Below are 19163 nucleotides of genomic sequence, written 5' to 3' on the forward strand. Positions count from 1 at the left end.
TGAAACTAGGACTGGGAAGAAATTTTCCCCTGAGCATTTTAGCAGGGATCTTTTCCTCTTTTTTCTGGCAAATTGAGCAAGGATCTTCCAGGAGGATCAAGTGTGTCATTCTCTTCTGACTGCAGGGGGACCAGGCACTGTTAAATCTTTGGCCTTTCCCATCTCGTCCTTTCGGAGAAAGTATACCTCACCCTTTCTGGCAGACTGAGCAAGGATTTTACATGGGGATTAGGAAAGGTGGGTCAGTTTCTTGTGATTTCAAGCATCTGGCTAGACACTGAGACCTGTGGACTTTTGCTGGCAGATGCGACCGTGTAATTTGGACATACATGTTTGAATATTCTATTGAAAGTAAGTAGGTTTCAAACCATTTCAGGGCATACTGTTTCAGCAGCCATTCAGTGTCACACTATTGCCATGGTGTGGCTGTTGTACCTTAGTGCTGCCAATGAACCCAAAAGGAGCACCCACTTGGCTATGGTAAAAGAATTTATCATTGTAACAGAAACAAACCAGACCATGAGGCCTTTACTTCCACATCTACCTCAGGAGCTGTGTGTGATAGAGAGGAATTAACAGAGAGCCCTGGTGCATTGCACACTGATTCCACTGGCTGGTAACTCTCATTTTCTTGTGTTTGGTTATCTAAACTTTACTCTGTCTCCACAGAGCCAGTTTCCTGGTCTCCCTTCAGACTCTTGCAAGATACAGCTTCTTCTTTTCAGCAGTTCTAACCCAGTGTTCACCAGCTGCACCCATTCCATTTGGTGCTTTCCTTCCCTTACTCCCTTCTGCAAATTGGCCCTTTCTGTCAATTACAATGAAAAGGAGCAAGAGGACAAAAGAACATTGGTTAGTCGAGCTGCTGCCAGCAGCCTAATGAGCTGGGAATGCCCTGTGTGAACATCTCCTGGCACTTGAGACTCTGCAGCTCCATCCCGGCGCCAGCTACCAGAGGCAATTAACAGAATCCAGACGCACAGGTCAGGGGAGGGGAGCAGGAGGCTCTTAGCTTTGGAGGGCTCAGCAAGTGTGTATGTGTGTGTGGGGGAGCCACTGGGGAAAAATCGGAGGAGCTATGACCTGTGGTTTGTCTCTTGCTACTCAACAAAGAACAAGTCAAGCTCTTCTGCTGGAATAATATCTTGGAGCAAAGCAGTGTGGAGAAAACAATGGGATTATAAAGGGGAAGTGGTGGAAATCCCTCTGCTCCTAGAGGCATTTTCTCCTTGCTATATGGGTACCAAATCAATATGCTCTAAGGCTGTATCTATACAATGCACTAGGGGGCGTGATTCCCAGCTCGCATACACATACTTGTACTAGCCTGATGAGGCCTGGCGCCTGTATCAGTCATGGTGTAGCTGTGGTAGCGTGGGCAGTGGCAGGTTAGCTGTGCTGGGCAGAAGCCCGCCTTGGCTAAGCCATGCTGCTGCTACTCATGCCACTGCGGCTACACTGCTATGTATACTTGCAGTATGTCTCATCGAGCTGCCCTGAGTATGTGTATGCGGGCTGGGAATCACACCCCAGCATAGATCTAGCCTTGTTATTACTCAAATCTGCCTGTTGGAGGAGGCAAAAGAGCTTAGTGGGATAGGCATGATTGGACAGTGGAGCTGTCCATTCAGCACCACCCCACAGCTATGGCTGGCCAGCCTCTGAACGAGATAAGAATGGTAATGCATGCACTAGCACAACTGGTTTCCCTACACCTGCAGCTTTGAACTGAACCTGAAAAGAGGGCAAACTGGATCAGTTCAGCCCAGTACGGCAGAAGCTGGGACTGTCTCTGGAACCAATAGGTGGGTCAGAAATAATCACTTGTGAACAAGAGGGGATATTCAAAGTCCACTATATGGCTTCCAGGCTGTCAGAATGATACTGTACTCCTCTCCACAACCTTCTACCCAAGGCTCTCAAAGTCCTTTACAAACAGTAACTGAGCCTCACTTTGGAGTTGCACAGGACTATCCCCATTCTCCAGAAGTTTGAAATGGAGACATGGCAACAGTAAGTGACTTGCCCAAGGTCACACAAAGGTAGGGATAGAACAACAGAAGAGTCCTCACTCCCAGTCCCCTTCTCTAATCACTAGGTCACACTCCCATCCCAGAGCCACATATAGAATGAAGGAGTCCTGCTTTCCAGCCCCCATGTTCTAACCCGCAGAGCGCACACAGCACTTCCTCTCTTGATGAGAGGATGAATATATGGGGATCCAAACAAATCTTTAAGTCTCCTTGCCTTGTGTTTGGTTATCTGAGCTTTACTCTGTCTCCACAAAGCCAATTTCCTGGTCTCCCTTCAGACTCTTGCAGGGTACAGCTTCTCCCTTTCAGCAGCTGGACCCATTCCATTTGGAGTTTCCTTCCCTGCTCTCCCGTCCGCAAACTGGCTAACGCTGGCCTCCCAACTATTAGTCCCAGAGGCTGGAACAATTGCTTCCAGAGAGTTCTGTCAGGCCTGAGGTGAAAACACCTCAGGTGGGTAAGGGTACCACATGCTGACTGCTCGTTAACAGGGCAGAGATAAAGGGGAGCTTAAAGCAACATAAGTAAGCCACATCCAGATGAGACTGTCTAATGATTCCAATGATCTTTGGAATCTAGAATGGCCTCAGTGTAAAGTCCTGGACTGCTTGGAGCGGGGCAGCCCATAGCCCCCTCCTTGCCATGTGGCACATTCCTTAGACTCCGTTCTGTCTCTACAAAGTGCAGGGGGCCCAGAGCAGTGACTCACGCTAGCCAGCTTTCCCCAGCTTTTCAATGGGGTTAGAAACACCCGAAGTTTAAAATTGGGTTATTCTTTAAATTCCATTTTAAGGAGCCCAGATTCTCAGTCAAGTGAATGAACACATGGCTGTTTTGCCTGCCTGATACCTGAAATAGCAGCAAGCCTGGACAGTTACAGACACACTGTGGCTTGGATTTTAAAATAAGACTCATGCAATGGCCTGCTGGTTACCAGTGACAGCAAGCTAGCATGGCAGAATACTAGCAAGAGGGGAGGAGCAGCACAGGCCTGGCTCCCCAGAAGGGTTTAGTCATCTTGCCAGGAGATGGGGAAATTTCACAAAGCCTTGTGTCATTTTCTGACAGATTCCCTCCCCACTGCACTCCAGCAGCTCCCAGACAGAGCTAGGAAGAAGCCAATGGAGAGTAGTACAGTTAGGTTAGCAGAGGCACCACAAACAGATGGTCCCTGGTGCCATCCCCGTTGTGCTATTCTGGAAGTGCAAAGGAGACTGAGAAGCTAGCTGCACCAATAGGGTAGCTGGGGATTCCTCTAATATAAGTTAGGGTTTTATGCCACTTACTGTTCCTCCTCCCACTCATGTTCTCTGGTGGGCTGAGAGGAACAGGAGATGGTGTGTCCAAAGCTGGAGCTGCTTTAAGTTAAACCAGGGTTGATTCAGTCCCCAGTCAGCCTCAGGTTTGGAGAATGAAAGGGTGGCTTCTTCCCATTCCCCACAGGTCCTGCAGCAAGCACAACTCATCTAAACTTGGAGATCTGACCCCAAGATTTCTGAAGAGAATCTGTGTACTGCGTGTGCATGAACATTCACACATGCTAATTGTGCAAACATTAGGTATGCATATAGAACAGCACCATCCAGGCAATCTAGGTCATGCCCAATGCAGAGGAGCCCCTGGCAAACCCAGAATTAGAGTGATTTCTGAAACATGGAGAGGAGTGAATGAGGCTGCTTCAGGGATGGAAGGGTTGTGGGGTCTGCTCCAAGCCCTTTTATCCATAGTAACACTCTTGGTCAGCAAACACACACACATTTTTTTCAGCATCCAAAATGGGGTGAGCATCCACCTTTCCACCAAGAGCAGTTTAAACTGGTGTTACAGGGCTGTCTTTCTATAGAGCAAGGGCATGGAAATATCTCCTGTACAGAGGCCAGACTTATTCACACCTACCTCCTTCTTGGTACAAACCAGACACTTACTGGAACTCAGAAGTGGGACAGAAGCTCTATTTGTGCATTTTACTGAACAGTTCTCTGATTTCGTTCACTCCTCTTTCTGTTCCCTTTTCCCTCTTGTAGGCCTGGTCTACACACAGGTTTTGTATGGATTTAACTATTCTGGTTAGGGCTGTGAGAGTCTACTAAATAGTTAATCAGTTCAGCACCTACTGGGGATGCAGCTTTGGTGCCTATAGTAGGAAAGCTTATTCCTATTCCCTTACGGAACCTTTATATTGATATAATTGCATCCACGCTACGGGGAATTGCACTTTTATTCCTCAAAGAATAAAGAATAGCATGTCCATAAAGGCAAGCCAAGCCTCCCAAAGCAGGAATATTTCTAATTCACATCTGTTCAGAAATAATTTCCAGGAGGCCAAAAGACCAACAATTCTAAATGCTAGCGTAATGGAGTTACTAAACCTCTCATTTTGATATAGCTGCGTGCAAATTGGGATGGCAATTTTGCACCTACTTATTTGCATGTACAAATTCTCCTTTTTTGCACATAAATGTGAGGTTTTGTGGGTATAATGGGCACATACATTTTTTGACACACCTATTGCACCCACATTTGATAGTTTGCTATTCAGAGTAACAAGCATGCACACAGGATTGTGTTAGAAGCAGATAGAGCTCTCTACTTAGTCACCCATTTGTATTTTCCAGCTTCCATTAGGTTTTGAAGGAATGACAAGGTCAGCTGAGTTAACATTGATATTATATATGTGTACAAATTAAGGCAAGATAGCTTCCAGCCTTCACTTTAAATGCTTTTATAGATTTAAGGATCAGAAAGCCAATAACCAACTCAGAGAGGAGAAAATGCACATACACAAATTGCAGTTCCTTTGTTATGCTGCATTACCTATATCATTAAATTGGTAAACGTTTTGTGAGCAGACAAGCTTTTACTCTTCTCTTGGTGTCCCCTCCATGTCCTTCTTCTCTCCTATGTTTCATTCTTATGTCACCTTCTAAACTCTCCTGCTCACATGCAGTGGGATTGAAGGATGTGGCAGGACAGTGGAACAGCTGTTCCTGATATAAAGTTACTGCTCTCTGTCTTCTACTTCTATATGTCTGTTGCACAGACATCCTCTTTCTAACAAACCCCTCTCTTTCATTCTCACAAGTCATAGACTCCTAGGAGACAGAGAGAGACAGACCAGCTGATCACCTAGCCCACTTTCCCCCACTCCCCAGATTTGATCCCTACAACTTATTGCTAGTATTTGCCCAATCAGATATTCAAGCTGTCCAGGAAGTGGTTTCTCCCATTCCCTTTGGGAGACTCTTCTGTAGTTTTTCCAAGATCAGCATGCAGACAGTTAAAGAACTTTCCTGGCAAACTGTGTGTTCCAGCTAGACCATGTTTCTTTTGTGTTCTGCAATCCTTTGTGTCTTTCTACAGTTTTAGTGGAATTTGCTTGGCAGCATACCCAGATGAGAGAGGGAATAAGCAGCAGGCTGGGGGGAAGCAGCAGAAGAATATGTCATGTGTCTGCACAAGGATGCAAAATTATCTCTCTGATAATTGCAAAGCCTGCTTTAGATTTCAAGCCTCCCACCTTTTGTATTTGAACAGGGCCTAGGATTAGCACCCACACACTCTCCCAGGTTAGAATTTACAGTCTCTGAGCACAGTGCAGAGGTCAGCAAAGGGAAAAACACACAACAATCAAGCTGCCCAGCACAGGGACGGCCCAGCAGGGTCTATTTAATAGGCAACATGCATGATGATCCATTATGGCATGCATCAGAGAGGCGACTGGCAGGGTATGTCTAGTGAAGGGGACAGCGATGCCTCCTAGTTACTATCATGGAATGGTTAGTGGGTAGCTTGGGATTCTCTATGCATCTTACATTATAAAGCTATAAAACACTAGGTATTAGAACTGTGTATTACCAGGACATAACTGGTTAAACAACCACAAACAAAGAGTAACTATTAATGGAAAGATGTCATATTGGAGGGAGGTCCACAGGGGTTCCACAGGGATCTGTTCTGTGTCTGGTGTTTAACATCTTTATTGATGACCTGGATATAGGAATACAGAGCGCACCGATCAAATTTGCAGATGACACAAAGCCAGCAGGGGCTGCCAACACTTTGGAGGCTAGAACTAAAATTTAAAAGGATCTTGATAAATTGGAGAACTGGGCTATAGACAGTAAAATGAAATTCAACAAAGACAAATGTAAGATGTTACACTTATGGAAGAAAAATCAAACGCACAAATACAAAATGGAGGATAACTGGCTTGGCATCAGCGCTGCTGAGAAGGATCTGGGAGTTCTGGTGCGTCACAACCTCAACATGAATCAGCAATGTGATGCCGTTGTAAAAAAAGAAAGGCAATTTTAGGTTGCATTACAGAGGTATAGCATGGAAGTCATGGAAGGCAACAGTACCGCTCTACTTGGCACTGTTTGGTGTTACCTGAAGTACTATGTCCAATTTTGGTCACCAATGTATGGAAAGGATGTAGAGAAACTGGAAAGGATCCAGAGGCTAGCGACAAAGATGATCGAAGGGATGGAATCCAGTCCATATGAGCAAAGGCTGAAGGAACTCGGTATGTTTAATTTGGAAAAGAGGAGATTATGGAGAGACATGATCATGGTCTTCAAATACTTGAAAGGATGCCATAAAAAGATGGAGAAAAGTTGTCCTGCCCTCTGGCAAGAGAGAACAAGAGGTAATGGGTTCAAACTACAGCACAGCAGATTTAGATTAAATCTCAGGAAAAGCTTTCTAACTGTATGAGCAGTAGGCCAATGGAACAGAGGCCTGGGGAGGTTGTGGAAGCTCCTCCATTGGATGTTTTCAAAAGGAGGCTGGATAGTCATCTGTCTTGGATGGTTTAGACACAAATTCTGCATCTTGTGGTCCCTTCTAACCCTGTGATTCTATGGCCAGTCACCCCTTGGCCCCCAAACTTGTTTGTTGTCCTCCTTTCCCTATCTTCCTTTTCTCGGCCTTGTTTTTTTTTTTTAAAGGAATGTAAGCACTTCAGGGAAGGGATCAGGCCTTCTATTATTTTTGGAGAGGGCCTAGCAAATTTTGGACAGTACAAAAAAATAAGCAAATTAATAAATAATAATTGCTGTTCTCTTATAGTTGCTGGAACGTGATCTCCTGCTTCACCTGTACTAGATGTAGGCTGGTGTCAAATTTCTCTCCCTCTCACTCACACAACTCAATTCAGATGAATAACTCAGTCTTCACAAACTGTTATTGCAGCCAAGAGAATGAACAATGCAGCCAGAATTCTGTAGCTCTCAATCCTAAATAAGGAATGGGAATCCAGCAGTCTGCGGCTCACTTAAATGGTCTCCACTGTGTGATCAAATTTCTGGAATGAACCCCTTCATACAGGTAGTTCCATTATTCAGTGTCAGGCTTTTTTGGAATATGTATACAGCAGTGGTTTCAGCCTTTTTTCATTTGCAGACCCCTAAAATATTTCAAATTTGGAAATCTAAGACATATTCTATGGACCCCAGGGGTCCACGGACCCCAGGCTGAAAACCACAGGTATACATGATACCATGATACATCTCCATTAATCAGCTGGGGAAGAATTTACAATTCACCAAACAAAAGGAAGGAAACTGCCCTCTCAGCCACCACTTGGAAGGCAAAGCCAAGGTCTCCTGGAGCAGGAATATTTCTAATTCACAGTTGCTTCAGAAAGAACCTGCTTACAGTATCCAGGAGACTAAAAGGCCAACAGTTCCAAATGCTAGTGTAATGAGGTTTATACACATTTTGATATAGCTGTATGCAAATTGGGCCAGCAATTGTGCACCTACTTATTTGTATGTACTAATTCCCCTTTTGTGCACATAAATGTGAGGGGTTGTGGGTATAAAAGTGTCATAAACAGATAAGGAAGAGTTAATAGAACAAAAGTGCTTCATATCTCTTTTGCCTGGAAAGGGTTAACAAGAACAGTGAGCCTGGCTGTCACCTGACCAGAGGAGCAATCAGGGGACAGGATACTTTCAAATCTTGAGGGAAGGAAGTTTGTGTGTGTGCTGTTAGTGTTTGGTGGTTGTTCACTCTGGGGGCTCAGAGGGACCAGATGTGCAACCAGGTTTCTCTCCAATCCCCCTGATACAGGTTCTTATAGATTCAAAATAGTGAGTGCTAGGTAGAGAAAGCAAGTTACGCTTATGTTTGTTTTCTTTATTTGCAAATGTGTATTTGGCTGGGAGGAGTTCAAATTTGTATTTTGCTGAAAGGATTTTAATTTGTACTTTAATACTTAGGCTGGGAGGGTATTCCCAGTGTCTATAGCTGAAAGACCCTGTAACATATTCCACCTTAAATTTACAAAGATAATTTTTACTGTTTTTTCTTTCTTTTATTAAAAGCTTTTTCTTGTTTAAGAACCTGATTGTTTTTTTTTATACTAGTGAGACCCCAAGGGACTGGGTCTGGATCCACCAGGGAATTGGCAGGGAGAAAGGCTAATTTCTCTCTGTGTTAGGATTACTTTCTCTCTCAGGGAGAATCTGCGAGGGGGAGAGAGAAGGAGGGGGAAAGGTGAATTTTCCTCTCTGTTTAAAGATTCAAGGACTTTGAATCACAGTGATCTTCCAGGGTAACCCAGGGAGGGGAAGCCTGGGAGAGGCAACGGGGGGAAAGAGTTTACTTTCCTTGTGTCAAGATCCAGAGGGACTGGGGCTTGGGGGTCCCCGGGCAAGGTTTTGGGGAGACCAGAGTGTACCAGGCAGTGGAATTCCTGGTGGTGGCAGCGCTACAGGTTCTAAGCTGGTAATTAAGCTTAGAGGAATTCATGCTGGTACCCCATCTTTTGGATGCTAAGGTTCAGAGTGGATAATTATACCATGACAAAAGGGCACATACATATTTTGCGGATACACCCATTGCACCCACATTTTACAGTTTGCTGGTCAGGGCACTGTACCGCAGGCTTGTTATTTAAAATAGGATTGTGTGATTATAAGAGCACATTTTTACACATTTTTTAAATAGCTGGGTAGAAGCAGGTGGAGCTCTCCAATTAGTCACCCATTTGCATTTTCCTGCTTCCATTAGATTTTAAAGGAACAACAAAGTCAGCTGAGTTAGCATTGATATTATGTATGTGTGTAAATTAAGGCAGGAAGGCTTCCAACCGTTCACTTTAAATCATTTTTATAGATTTAAGGATCAGAAAGCCAATAACCAACGCAGAGAGCAGAAAATGCACATGCAAATAGCATCTCTTTTGGGACCTCACTTTGAGTCTTGGTGAGATTGGAAATGTCATGGAGCTGGCACCCAAGGCTCTTACTCTGACTACAATGGAAGACGTTATTACAAACAATAGTTTGTAGATGCCCTTCCAAGGCAGAAATAGCCAACATTTTACTTTTCCTTTAGACGGACAGGTGTAATACAAGAATATGCAAGAAGTTCACTAAGCCTGGCTGTAGATTTCATCACTAAGCAGCAGAATGTTTTTGCTTCACACATATCACTGGGGTGATCCATTGCGAATGGATGAGTTTTGCAAATTAGTAAGTGAACAAACAATGTAAAAGCCACAGAAAACACATCACAAAATGAAGAGCCTGATCTCACAAAGTGCAGGGCATTCTTATGTCCCCTTGCCTTCAGAGAACAATGCCTTCACAGCCCTTTGATGCCACAACCTTACCACAAAAAGTGTGCAGTTGGTCTCTGAGCTCCTGTGGATATAGGCAATTCAGTTATGCTCTCATTCTGCTCCATTCATATCTCATTACATGACTGGCAGAACCCGTTGATAAACCCCTTGTGCAAACCTGCATGTGCACCGTGTATGTTGCATGAACAAAATGACTCTCTCCCTATTGTATTCTGAGTGAAGTAAACAAGCAGGGAAGAGGAGTTAACTGGATTTTCATTCAAACAGAGCTGCTAAGACGGTCAGAAGAGCCACCACCTTGCTTTCTCTCAATCGACTCACCCCGGAGTTCCCCCTAGTGTACTCTAGTATGATTGCCATGTATTCACTCCTGCTCTTTGCCATTAATATTAGCTACAACACTCACACATTTTAAAATATTTCTCTAACAAAGTCAATTCCTGGGGATCCTACTCTAGTCAGCCCCTGCCTCACTTTTAAATAGTAAACAGAGACTAAAATAGATTATCTGGGGAGATCCACAACAAATATATAACTGGGATTAATCCAAACAGCTATTGTCCTATCCCAAAGCCTTTAGTATGTAAAGGAAATATTAGAGGTAGCATGTTACAGTGTACAAATATGCTGGACTAGGATGCAGAAGACCATGGTTCTATTCCTAGCTCTGTCACTAACCTTCCGTGTGAGCTTGAGTGAATCACTTTGCCTCCATGTACTTCTATTTCCCTTCAATTTTACTATTCAATTAAATATATAGGTTCTTCTACTGCTCTCATCACCATAGTATCTGAGAGTTATAAGTGCATTAAGCAATATGTCTAATGTCTATCATGTGTTCATTCTCTCATCCTCTCCCTAAAGGCAGAAGTGTGTGCAGCGGAGAGGAGTGTTTTGTTTTGGAATTTATATATACACACATATACATGTTGCTATATGTTTATGTTAGATAAGGCACAATGCCAATCTGGGCATAGAGAAGTGTAAGAACAGAGTCTGAGATATCCTTTTCTATAGAGGTTTGAATACTGTCATATAAGATAATGGTCAGATCTTCGGCTGCATTGCTTCTGTGGCACCTATGCCAGAAAACAGCCTTATTAGGGAAGCTGGGGATTCCGCGTGCCTAGGGAAATTCACAAATCACAAGCCAGCACAATCTCAAGGCTTCCCCAGCCACACCCAGAATTTAAACACAACTAGTCTAAAACTACCTTCACTTCCTTCTCCTCCCCTCCTCAGGTGCACCAAGCATACGCCTGGTACACCTGCAGCTCTGGCCCAACACATTGTGAAATCCACAGGAAACAGAATGCAAAAGAACGAGTGAAACTACTTGAGATTCCTGATCAGCTCATAGGCCAAGGCTGACAGAGATCTATTTGAATTCAACAGGAAAGATTATCTGTATTAATGGACTACTACTACACCTTGTTCTAAAGTGAGCTGTTGCACAACACAACAAGCAGCAATGCAGCAACACCTGGTAAATTGCAGTTTGCTCACCTTGAGATTTCAGATGAGGTAATAACACATAATGATCCACAGCTAATGAGTATCTTATTTAGGCCATTCTCTTTCATATATGAATTCAGGTACTCCACACCAAACCCTTATTATGCACAGCCAAGAGGCTAACAGAAAAAAAAAACAGTGAAAACAGCAAATAAAAGCCCTGGTGAATGCAAGGGATCCATAGTTAGTATTGTCGGAATACTGCAATACAACCTGCAATGCTTTATTAGGATCATGAGCCCAAGAGGGCTATAATGCGTAAATCTTAACCAATCCTGAGAAGGACCTGTTTTGAGAACAAGAAATGGTCATGTAATAAAAAAAATAATTGAGGTTCTAGGGCAGTAGTCATGACAGATGTCCAATAAGAGGCAGAATGATCCTCTCACCCCTCTGCTGGGGTTTGGGGTTGCTTCTCCTGAAGTTTTCATGTGTGTGTTATTACTTGGCTGCAGGAGTAGTGTGTTATTTTTAGCTAGCATGATGTTTTGTTTTATTTGTATTTGACTTTCAAAAAGAAAAAGGGAGATGTAACAGTGTCGGAAGCTACTGAACCCTGCCATGTGACAAAGGTATTCATCAGCCTTTTGTAACCCTTCAGGAGACTAGCCAAGCCATAAAGATCAGTCTCTTCCCAGAACTCCTTGTTTGAGTATGTAGAAGATCTTCAATTACAGTTTTGTAGAGCGGGTTTTGCTGATATGTGGCCAGAGTCTGACGGGCCCCATCTGGATGTTCAAGGAGAAGAGGGCACAAGAAGCCTTCTCTCAACTTCCGATCCCTGCCCAGGCAGCCAGCATCAATGCAGTCACTTCTAGCAACTCCTCTCCTTGTCTCATAGTCCTGCCAACTGCTGCACCAGCTAGTAAAGCTGGCTAGGCACAGAGAAGGGATAAAAGTATGCTGCATTGTCCTAAGGGACAGTACACCTGATATGCTCCCCCTGCACGCCTGTGAGATCCAGGAGGGGTTGAGGTTCCCAAGGCAATGCAACTCTGCACCACCCCTAATGCAGGGATGTGTCTATCAGGCACAAGAAAGCCCATGCAGTGGAAGTAATTTATTCAATGCATTGGAAACACAGATTTAATATGGTAATAGCCATATACTTCTGAGACTGCATCTGCCTGTCAGGAACCTATTTAAGATCTCTGGGGAAAGTCTGAAGAGTGCCACCCAGGAGGCGAGCTAAAGACTCATGCATACTAACCATGATTCAGGAAAGAGAGATGAAAATTACCCATCCCCCAGCAGAGACATAATGCAAAACAGAACTGTCATGGGAGTTGGTGAGAGACAGAGAAGGAGGGAGAGACAGAAAGAAAAAGAATATGAGAGACAGAGACAGAGCTTGTGGGGCCACAGGTAAGAACTTGGGCCCATGTGCCCACATAATGCGGGGGCCCCGTGCATTTGGGCTTAAGGCTTTCCTCTCCATTTCTACTTCTAGGGGTCTAGCATGGATCAGAATATTATTTACCTCCCCCACATCGGGTTCTAGTGCCAAAAGCAGGACTCAGACAATGCCTTTGTGTGGGTTCACAGGGGCCATGGTAGTTGACTGAAGACATCCCTTGAGACAGCAAGTAGTACAATGCCATTTGGATGAAAGGCAGGAGAGATATAATAGTGAAGGACAGTCTGGACTCAGGGAAGGAGAGAGCAGTTTGCGCCATTGGGACTACCTCTTTTTGTTCGGAGTGACTGGAGAGAAAGAGAGCAGCAGAACTCAAGATCCAGTGCAGCAATGCCTAGGCCCTCCCAATAAAAGAATTAGCTTGTGCCTATCTCTCAATGAGGCCATGGAAGGAGAACGATCAGAGCACTGAGGCCCAGGTCTGGTGGATTAAGTGGGCTGGATGCAGCAGCTGAGTCAATGAGAAACCACAAGTCTACTTAGTGAAGGGGAGGTGAAAAGGGAAAGAGGCTATTTGGGGGTAGGGTACTTGAGAAAGGAAAATCAAGGTGTCCAAGTGGGGGCAGGTGACCCAAGGTTTTGGGGGATATGGTACCTATTTAGGACTAGATCTCAGCTATAGCTGAGATGGGGAGCTACCCAGGAGCCTAGAGAGGAAGGATATTCCAGTGGGTAGGTTGTTGGCCTGAACTATGGGAGACCTTGGTTCATGTCCCTTCTCTGGCACAGACGCCCCGTGTGACCTTGAGCAAGTCACTTAGTCTCTTTGGTTCCCTATCTGTACAATGGGGATGATAGCACTGACTGACCACAGAGGGTTGTAGTCAGGATAAGAAAATTAAAGACTGTCAGGTGCTCAGATGCTAGGGTAACGGAGGCCATATAAGTATTTAAGGTGGATAGAAGACTGCTCTGAAGTACACCAGCTGATAATGGACTTTAAGGAGCTGTTACCCAGCTGGGAAATGCTACAGTGCACCAGAAGAGGCATGTAAGCCTGGCTGTTTTTTTAGCCCCTTTGCACGCCCAGATCCAGCTGAAGATGTGATCCTAAATTCAATCCTGCATTAGATGAGACTCTTTATGAAAACCTTGCCATGAACCTAAAAGAATGAGGCATCATATCATAAAGGGAGGGAGAAGATCAAAGGGCTGAAGTCAGAAAGGTATGGAGTTTCCAATGAACTTCAGTAGAACTGGGAGACAAACTGTTGGAGGCTTGCTGAGCTTCACCAAATTCCCAAAACACCTTTTCAGACTGACTGGATCTCTTGAGTTTCACCCAAGAGTTTGGCTCAACAGCCCTTTGACCCAGTTTACACCTGGATGGTCCATAGTTGTCTCTTGTGTCTGAGAAGAAAGTGGGGGGTTGGACACTTGTGAACATGCTGGCTGGGACTGTGCACAACTGGTGTTTACAGAGCATTGTGGGTTGTTCTGGATACAGTAAGTGTACAACAGATAAGTCCAAAAGCTTTTATTTCCCCTTCAGCCTTCCTTCTTTGCCCTTCCCTTCCATCTATCTGTCAATTTCAAACTAACTCACCTACCTCTCCCATGTCCAGGGAGGTGAGTAAGGAGGAGTGGGCATTCCACACTAGAGGCAGTAACCAGAAAAAGATTTCTAAACTTCATGGAATGCAGCTTGGTTTATTAATCAGGGGGTTTCTGGGCCTACCCAGAGCAGGAAGGCAAAACTTCTGTGCATCTTGCTCCCTGTCTCCAAAATGACCAAGCCCAAATGCTACTGCCTACACCAGTGCTGCACCACTCCCATATGTACTCCTCAGAAGGAAAGTTCACAGAAACTTCCCAAAGCCATGATGCCACTGAGTCCTTACTTTTCCTTTCCAGAAGAAGAGTCTATTCACTTCATTAAAACAATACATTCATCAAATCTGTACCAGCACTTGGATACCTCAGAGAAGGTTCCTTAGAAATATCTGAGGGATTTCAGAAGCTCTGCAATGTGCAATTAATGGAGACCTGGTATATAGACTGAGAAATAAATATTTTCAAATTATTTGGAATCCTGGTTGGATACAGTGGCTTAAAAAGACTATTCCTTTAATTCTACTCCCTAGGTTTATAAAACTGAAGTCCTGCTAGCTGTAACAGGAACCTCAAAGATGAGCCTTGTACACTCAGTTCATTAAAGAAATGTTTAAAGGAACTAAAAAGATACCATGGAGATGCATAGACAGGATGGATAGGAATGAATCTGATTGGGGCCTGTGTGTGCTATTGCAACATTAATATTAAAAAATATTAGATACATGCCAGTGGTACAGAGTGTCCACTAATAGAGTCCAGAAGAAGAGATCATGGGGACCCACCAGGGCCATATAATGCCAACATCCATCTAGTGAAGAGAAACCTCTGGGATTTTCCAGTGCCATGTGGTGTCCACTTGTGCATACCAAAATGAGAGACACCAGTCATTCAGCCTGGTTCCACCACAGCAGATGCACTCATCTATCAAAAAAGAAGAATCCACAAGGCTTCCACAATACTGCACCATTTCATAATCCCTAGGAGAGGTCACAAATATTCCTTCGCCTGTTCATATGCCCAAACAAGGCTTTCAGTGATGGATGAGTAGACACAGCTGTGTGGCCTGGACTCCTCTTTACGGCTATACAAAAAGGAATAGTTTAGTCCCAGTGACTCTCTAAGGATTCACCAGAGCATGTGTGAGGGCTCCACCTCTGTCAGCATAGCATGGCCACTGCTGCAGCTGAGCCTCCACTGAGCATGTGCTGCTGCTTCTACTGCTTTATCACTGAAGTTGACAATCATGGCAAGAAGAAAGTGCCTAGAGAGGCGGGTGAGAAATTGAAACAAACTAGTGAAGCAGGGCATGTATGACTGGTTTCCTTTTCATCTGAGAAATTTATTTTAACAGACCCAAGGATATCTTCCCTAGGGATATAAGCCCTTGGGCATCAGTTGCAAACAATTACAGCTGCTCTCTCTCCAGCACTGATTTGTTTTTGCTTGGGATAAAGAGAGAAATAAAGCAGAAACAATAAAGGAAAAAGACCTTTCTCTTTCATTTACAAAATCTGCCTGTTTTTCCTGCCTTTGCAGCCTTCATTCTATTCCTATTGTAAGTGCAACATTGAATAGAGAGCTGACCCCCTGCAAAGTCCACTGGATGAGACTCAGCCCTGCTCTTTGTCATATACCAACAGTTTCCATTTTCTCTCTTCTCCTTCCTCTATAATACCGCTGTCTCTTGATTCCTCTGCTCTGGTACTTATGCATGTCACACCCACCATCTCATTTGTGTCAGGTTCAATACAATCTTAGTTTAGATTGCTGAGCTCCCTGCAATTCAAATTAGACCAGAACCAATTCTGTAATAGAGCAAGATGAATGGGTGCGGCCTTCAGAATAAACACTAGCATACATTCAATGACACGGGCATCGGGGTGCTCTCTCTCTCCCTCTCCCATGCCTGCAGATTTTCTAGCATAAGGGCAAACATTTTTAACAATGGCTAGTTTTGGTTTCCTAATCATATACAAAGCCTGCTTTGGATTAGCTGCATCCCTGCACACATCCCCCAACACCCTCTCCCAGCCCTCTTTTCCTTCCCCACTCCCGGCTCTAGTGGGCTTTTTAAAAGGAGAAAAGAACAGAAAATGCACTGCAGGAAACACAGGGGGAAGCTAATGAATGCACCAAAAAAGGCTGCTCTGTCTTCCTTTCAGCAAGTCCTCTGGATGGGAGAGGGTCTGGAACAGGAACAGCTTGTCCTTTCCTCCTCCATTCCAACCCTTTATGATTATTTTGCCTTCCTCATCTTTCATAAAGCCCCCTCCTCAGTAATGCAGCATAGAAAGGAATCAGAGCTGTTTCAAGAAAGAGACTTTTTTTTTTTTGAAGACTCTCAACAAGCATCCATTGTTCAGGTGTAAATCAGCGCTTTTATTTTCTTCCTTACTGAGCTCCAGTTCCATCCACGTGAACCCCGCCCTCATCCCCCACCTGCGCAGCTTCCCCAGCAAGGTGCCGCAAGACCCATCTCTAGGAACCAGATTCACAGAAAGGGTGCAGCATTCTCGCCACAGCCTGACATGCTGCAGGCTAATATGAATGTCAGATCCAGATAGTGCCTAACCTGGGAAAACAAGAGGCAGAAATGCTATTATTCCCAGTATTACTGCAGGAAGGAGGAAGGGCTTCCCTTGGAGCACTGGATTTCACTCAGCACCATCAGAGGACCGCTCCCCTATAGCACTTTATAATGAAGCAATGCATCCTATGGATGCAAGACTCTGGGAATGCACAGAAAGCTAGCTTGATTTTTTGTAAAAATAATTTTCAATTTTTTCTTTATGTCTCTTTCCTTGACCCACTTGTACAGTGCCTGGTCTTTATCAGTGTAAAAATGCAATTCCCAGCCCCTCCTCATCCCTTCTTTCAAAAATGAACAGATGATTTTTTTAAATTACCGTGTGATGTGACCACAAAATATTACTTGACAGGCAATATTATTTGATATGCATTAAGCATATCTCAAGTGTCACATTTTAAGGTCAGGAATTTTTTAAGTTGGCAGGTTTTACAATGGTGGATACAGGTGGAAAAAAAATCCCACCCAGCTTTCATACATCAAATGGGGAAAAAAAGACAATGCTGCCAAATCAGCTGTCTGTCCCTCAGAGAACCCTCCCAGCATGAAAGCAAAATCCGCACTGGAAACAAACAATAATGATGTTTTACAAGATTGATTTAAAAAAAAATCCATGCTGGTCCTACCTGACACAGTACTGGCCATGGTGGTGAGGTGGGTAGCAGAGTGGATGCTGTAGAGGAGATGCAGCAATCGGGAGGAGAGAAAGAACGCCTGGCTGGCTTTCTGCTGAAGTGCTGCAATGCTGTGGAAAAGAGGAAGAACTGACTCAGCTGTAGGGGGCTGCAGCCATCTGAAGGGAGGAGAGAGAGAGACTGAAAGAAGTGGGTGGAAAGAAAGAGACGGGGGTCACCAGTTCAGAATATTAATGAGCGAATCTGGCCTTCTTTGCTGGGTGGCTTTGGTGTCAGATTCTTCCCAGAGCCAGAGTTTTACTGCTATAAATACAGAAAGAATCACTGAGGAGGGAGAGCAAGAAGCTACACCCAATCTTGGGCTCTATCGAAAGAGATTTTTCTCTCTTTCTCCTTCCCTCCCTTGTCTGCTGTAGATGGACTAGCCTGGCACTCTCTCTCTCTCTCCTTTTTTGTCAATTGGAAGCTAAAGTATGTATGCAGATTCATGTAATTTATTTTTTCTTTTAAAATGGAAAAACTCTCTCAAAGCCAGCAACCACTTGAGGGGCTATGGCTGGCATCCAGGAGAACCAGCAAAAAACCCGTCAGCTGCTTTACACAGACAGTGAAGGGGAAGAGTGACCTGAGAAAAATGGGAATCTGTAGGTCTGATTCTCCTCTTCCTTGTAAACCAGAAGTTCTGCTGGAGTCAAGGGGGCTACACTGCTGTTAAACTGATGTGAGGGAGAGGAGAATCAAGCCCTTTAAATCCAATGGAGCTTTTTTTTCTTCTGGGTGTTTGGGCTTTTACATTTTGTATCACCTCCGCTCTGGTGTTTGTTGCTAGGGGCTGATACACTGTATGTTTTATGATGGTTTCCAAGTCTATTCCACACACCCATTCAGGAACCAGAAAAACTCCCCCTCTTTCATATTAATTGCCACAGGCACCCCTGTATTATTCATCCAGTTGTGGCAGTGTGGCAGTATGATCCTCACCACATTATTCTTACCACCGTTAACCTCATCAGCTTTAGGTCCCTCACACTATTCTGCCAGCTTTCACATCCTCAAACACCCCAAAATTATCCAGTATGCTGCAATACAGATACTCCCAACCCATCCCAGCAGCTGCAGGGAATTACAGCTTGATCAAGCAGCCACAGACATCCCTGCTTAGCACAGAAGTCACAGACAGTACCCACCTCTCAAAGGAAATTGAAAAGCCAGAGATTTTCCCCTTCAGCTAAATTCTACCTCCAATCCCTGTTTGTCCTAATGCCTTAAGGTTGGTGGGAAGGGAGGGTCTCTGTCATTTGGAGAGAAAAAAGTACAAATTAAAATTTTAATTCAGGAAAACAATATTATTAATATATCCCCAACTGTAAAGGAAGCTGGACAACAGTGGACTATGGAACAGGTTTCTTTGTGGCCTATCTGGACACTTTGTTACCCTCCTTCCAATGCCTATTTCATGGCTATAGCAACTACAGTCATCCCCACACCCACTTCCTGGGCTGAAAGTTCTCAGACTTAATAGGTAGTCCCAAGAAATCCCCCAAAAAGCTTGTAGCTGAGGCCAGCAGCCTAAAGTTAGACAGGCATACCTTATAGACATCTACAGTTCATTTCCCTATTTGCAGATGCAACTGGAGTAATTTTTGCTCTTTACTTAATAATAATGCTTTCTTTGATTTACCCAACCATTCTGACAGGATCTATTTTCTTCTTGCCACATCCCAGTTTGAGTCCCTTTACTCTGAAAAGCGTTGGAACACTGTCAACCTGGTCTTAGTTAGCTTTGTAGCATGTGCCTTGATTACATAACATTCTGTGGCACACAGGAGGA

The 19163-nt window shown here is 44.2% G+C and overlaps 1 protein-coding gene across 1 annotated transcript in view; it reads right to left on the bottom strand.

Annotated features, from left to right (window-relative positions):
* STMN3 (stathmin 3) overlaps positions 1-18623 on the bottom strand; it is a 32133-nt gene extending 13510 nt beyond the window's left edge. The window contains exons 1-2 of the mRNA XM_030533594.1: positions 18520-18623; positions 17324-17442 (exon numbers count right to left, since the gene is read on the bottom strand). Of these exons, the coding sequence (XP_030389454.1) occupies positions 17324-17342 (19 nt within the window). The 5' untranslated portion in view covers positions 17343-17442; positions 18520-18623. The remainder of the gene's footprint in view (positions 1-17323; positions 17443-18519) is intronic.
* Positions 18624-19163: the final 540 nt, after the last annotated feature.

This window comes from Gopherus evgoodei, chromosome 14, assembly GCF_007399415.2.
Source record: "Gopherus evgoodei ecotype Sinaloan lineage chromosome 14, rGopEvg1_v1.p, whole genome shotgun sequence".
NCBI lineage: Eukaryota > Metazoa > Chordata > Testudines > Testudinidae > Gopherus > Gopherus evgoodei.